Source organism: Rhagoletis zephyria, unplaced genomic scaffold (genome assembly GCF_001687245.7).
Source record: "Rhagoletis zephyria isolate East Lansing unplaced genomic scaffold, Rhagoletis_zephyria_1.1 Rzeph_scaffold_00430, whole genome shotgun sequence".
Taxonomy (NCBI): Eukaryota; Metazoa; Arthropoda; class Insecta; order Diptera; family Tephritidae; genus Rhagoletis; species Rhagoletis zephyria.
Window position 1 is genome coordinate 97747 of NW_016157514.1, and position 4425 is coordinate 102171.

Sequence of the window (4425 nt, forward strand, 5' to 3'; positions counted from 1 at the left end):
AAGTGCGGCCGCAGGCCGCCTATGCAGAAAGGTGTTCTCTGCAAAAGGTGTTCAGTGCCTTTTCTTCGCAACACAGAAACAGAATTCTACTTTTTGAGGGTTATAATCCCTTAAACTATGTTCACAATACCAACATAAAATACTTAGTTTCGTTTAAAATACCTCACTAAATTAAGTGCGTTCATACACGCGATTCTTTATTTGTCTTGACAGCTTACAGATGGTAAAAAAGATATAAGTTCCTATTCAAAATATGTTTAAAATATTTCAAATTTACTATTGAATAAGGTTTTTGTTGAAAACTACGTAGTTTATATTTAGCTAACATCTACTATAGCACGAAAAATTGTAGTTGAAAGGGTAAGTTTATGAAAAGGCATTGATAAGTGGCAACAGTGTAGTAAGCAACACTGAGTAATCGACAAAATTCTGCGTATACAGACTGCGTTTAAGTATACGTTCTGCGTTCTCGACTAATTTCAGCTTAAGATAAACTACGTACTTTCAACTTAATTTACTGAGAGACTTTACAAGGCGAAATTACTTAGTTTGTACTTAATTTATGCGTAAATTAAGATTGACCTCTAAATTACGCTAATGGGAACATAGTTTAAGTTCGGCCGAAGGCCGCCTACGCAGAAAGGTGTTCTCTGCAAAAGATGTTTTTTTTATAATTATATTACATTAATTCAATTTTTGTAAGAACTTTTCAATATATATGTAAAGTACGTATACCAAATTAAGGGGAATCGAGTTTCCTATTAAATGTGATAAAATTTTTCAAAATAAATTGATTGGTTTTTAAGAAATCTTGATTTCAAAAATAGCTTATTTTGAACTTTAATACTATGTCTTCATTGAGAAATATATCCATTAAGATTTAATAAATCCAGTTGCTAAATCACAACCGTCTCCATTACCACAACGAGATATGTTTGACGTTCACATTTTTAAATATGTGAATTTTTCTTATGTATGATTTTATAAATACAGTTGCGGACATTGATATACAGAGAGATAAAAGGAAGGTGCCAAGCGGAATTTCATTATGTGAATTCTTAATATTATTGGCTTCTTATTCGTGGTAAATATGTATGTATAATATATAGTTTGGAAAATGTAAAGAATGGTACCATATTCCTAATCATTTTCCCGAATTTAAGAAAAATTATCGAAACGGTAAAAAACATTTGCGGAAAGAAAAATTGTTGTAGAACTCTCTTAATCATAGGAGGGAACCGAAAATCCAATCGTGGGCCTTTGGCATATCATGAAGACGAATTGAGTTCTAGAGGATGTTCGGTGCAATGTTATCGAAGCAGAACCATTACCGAAATTTATAAATTTTTTGTCGGAGCGCGCAAATGACTTATAGAAAGCGGGGAAGACACTGCATAATATTACTATAAAATATTTCTTCAGAATTTTTAGTTTTTAAAAAAATATTTTCTTAATTTATTACAACCAAAGTTATGTACATATGTATTACTAAATTTCCTCCCAAACTAACAAAAATATAAAAATTCCTAAAAATACGAAAATTCATGTTTTTATGATAGGCTAGATTTCAATGTCCTCAACTGTATATTGAAAACACAAATGTCATTTGACTTATGGCATGTGAATTTGTGGTTGCCACATCCAACAAATTGTACTTATTGATCAATATTATTGAAGATTTGACGAAGATTTAACTTAAATCTACCGCCTTTCGAGCTTTAATTTTATATGGTAAATCTCAAAAGATTTAACGCCAAATCTCGTCAGAGGGCTAAATCTTCATTAAATCTCAAAATGGGGACATAGTATAACCTTTGATAATTGTTGTTGTTGTTTCCCTAAAAAAAGAAGTAAACCGTTGTACTCAGCTCAATCAGCTCTATCGATCCCAATATTTTGTTTTATAATTTGAGATTTGGCGCCAAACAGCATTTGTTTCCTTTTCTGTTGCGTTCATGCGTTGACATTTGAAATTATATTTGTGGATATGCTTATCAGCTGTTTTTTATTTACAAAACAATCAGCGGCACAACGCAAGGTGTGTAACAGCAAGTTTTTCAACGTCCAACGGATCAACGCAACACCGCAGCAAATAAATTATGTACCTTCAGCTTTGACAATAAGGGCGGCGTTGAAACTTTTTGCTTCAGCATTGAAGTTCTTTCGGAAAGTTTTTATAACATATCGATTTTCGATTATTTTTTGCTATTTGAGGTGACCAATTTGAAATGGCATTTTAATCAGTCTTCTAATCGAATCTGACGGGTGTGCTTCGAAGTTTTGTGTGGCTGAAGGTTTTCTCAATTTCATAAGTGTGCTTGGGTGCTTTGCATGGTTAATTTGGAATTAAAATTTCTGGATGTGTTTGTGCTAAACATTTGTACATCTTTTGCTTCCGTATTATTTCTTTTTTTCGGCGCTCGAGACTGGTGTCTTTCAGTTCCGAATGGAAGAAATAATGTTTTGAAGCAATTAAAACGCCTAGCCTTATTAGAAATTCAAATTAATATATATTTGCGATTTTTGTGACTAACTTCTAAGTTTGGAAAAATCCTGTTTCCATTATACAAATCCGTTTACGCTGAGGGCGTATCATAATTCGACACGGTATAGTACATATCATATCTTAAATATTAGGCCTTAGTTTATCAAAAATACATACAATAAAAAAAAGTGCAGTCATCCGGGCAAATTTATTACTACGAAAGAAACGGCACAAAACAACAGCCTTCCAGCGATAGTTAGCGTCGACTCGCGTCGCCATTAAGATTACCAACACAAACGTCTACAGCAGAAAAACAAGAATCAACGAAGCAACAGGCGGAAAGCTGATAAACCTCGATATGAATTAATTCAATTGGAAAATAACGACTACAACAAAATAAGAAACGAGTATCGAGAGAACGAGGAACTTCTGAAAACAAGAATCGAAATAAATATATGTACATAGAAACACATACAAAGAAACCGCGTTCTCAAACACAACCGAATGTTGTACATCGCTTGTATTTTTTGTGCTGTCATTGCGACTTTTTTTCTGGCTTATTTCCCTGTGTTCTGTTAAACGATCAATTGAATTCCAAATTAGAAATAATTAGATCTTCCAATCGAAAAAGTTCCACAACACACTTACAAAGTTACACAGAACTTTATTTTATACTTGTGCCTGGAGAAACTTGGGGTATATAATTTGTACCCTATTGAGAACAAAAGCGTCCGCATATTCCATAAGACAACCTGAATATTTTCTGTAAATTCAACCATCCTGTACTTCGATAATGTCCGCGGCTATTTTACAGCAGAAAAACGGAAACAATTCAATTTATTTTGAGTGCGGCGATATTTTCAAACCGGTAAGAATTATAATACCAAATATCAAAGTTGCTTTATTAACAGTTTTGGGGTATGTTAAGTTATTTACCCACTGTTTTTGGGTTAGTGAGCGGATGGGGAAGATGCGTGGCGGGAAATTTTCCTTAAAATCGGTTCAAATCTGAAAAAACACAAAATCAGGGCGGGTAGACGAGCTGTTTCTGATTATAAAAATGAAGACACCACCTGCCGGAGGTTTATACCTAGTAATTAAATAATTTGTTGTTGAAGTCACGGTTGCCGTTTTGGTCCAAATGGACCAAATTTGGTTCATTTCTTTTCGTTTGGTCCATTGGTCCAATTCTTTTTAAAATGGTCCATTTCAGAAGCCTTTGGTTAGGTTATTATCACCCTTTCACTTCATGCAATAGTTTCGCGTTTTAATTTTTTTTTTATTTAATTGAATATGTAGAATATCGTCATCGTCAGTAAAAATGACGATACGGCCATCGTCAGCCATGTTACTGATGCGCTGACGATCGCCGACGATGATGATGGCGATATTCAGCATAGGGCCGATTGGCAACACCCGCTAAAAGTGAGAACTCGCCTTGCCACTGAAATATGGCTTAGCCATGCCATCTGTCAAAGCACGCTTCAAAAAATATCGCGGTTTCTTGCTAATTTCAATTACTTGGTGCCCAATATTAAAGTGGCTGCCAAAAATATGGAAAGGTAGCAAAACTTTAATCATAGCATTTAGTACATGAAAATAATATTTGATTTCAGCCGAAAAGATATTAATTATCTTGAAATTATTACACCACATAGAGTTCTTTCTGATACTGATATATCAATTTTGTCGCTACTCGACCAATTTCCTGCATTGGTAAATGATGCAGAAATAATTTAATTTCAATTTCGCAAATTGAGGCTGAGTGACGATAACTTCAAAAACTGTACCAATATAGAACGTTTTTGGGATCAAGTGAGTTTGATTAAAAATGGCGGAACACCTAAAGAATACTGACCTTTGACCATTATATTGATATACCATTTTTCTTAAAAAACGAAAGCTACAAATTTTTTCTTTCCACAACAAATTTTAAAGTT

General features: G+C 33.6%; 1 protein-coding gene across 15 annotated transcripts in view; it reads left to right on the top strand.

Moving 5' to 3' along the window:
- Nucleotides 1-2186: 2186 nt before the first annotated feature.
- The window catches only part of LOC108359650 (protein TIS11-like), a 161458-nt gene continuing 159219 nt past the window's right edge, over nt 2187-4425 (top strand). Inside the window, exons 1-2 of one of the 15 annotated variants that reach the window (XM_017611591.1) lie at nt 2187-2294; nt 2542-3353. In XM_017611591.1, the coding sequence (XP_017467080.1) occupies nt 3279-3353 (75 nt within the window). In that variant the 5' untranslated portion in view covers nt 2187-2294; nt 2542-3278. Of the gene's footprint in view, nt 3354-4425 lie in introns of all 15 variants that reach the window. The other 14 variants (XM_017611597.1, XM_017611586.1, XM_017611588.1 and 11 more) reach the window with 14 other exon arrangements.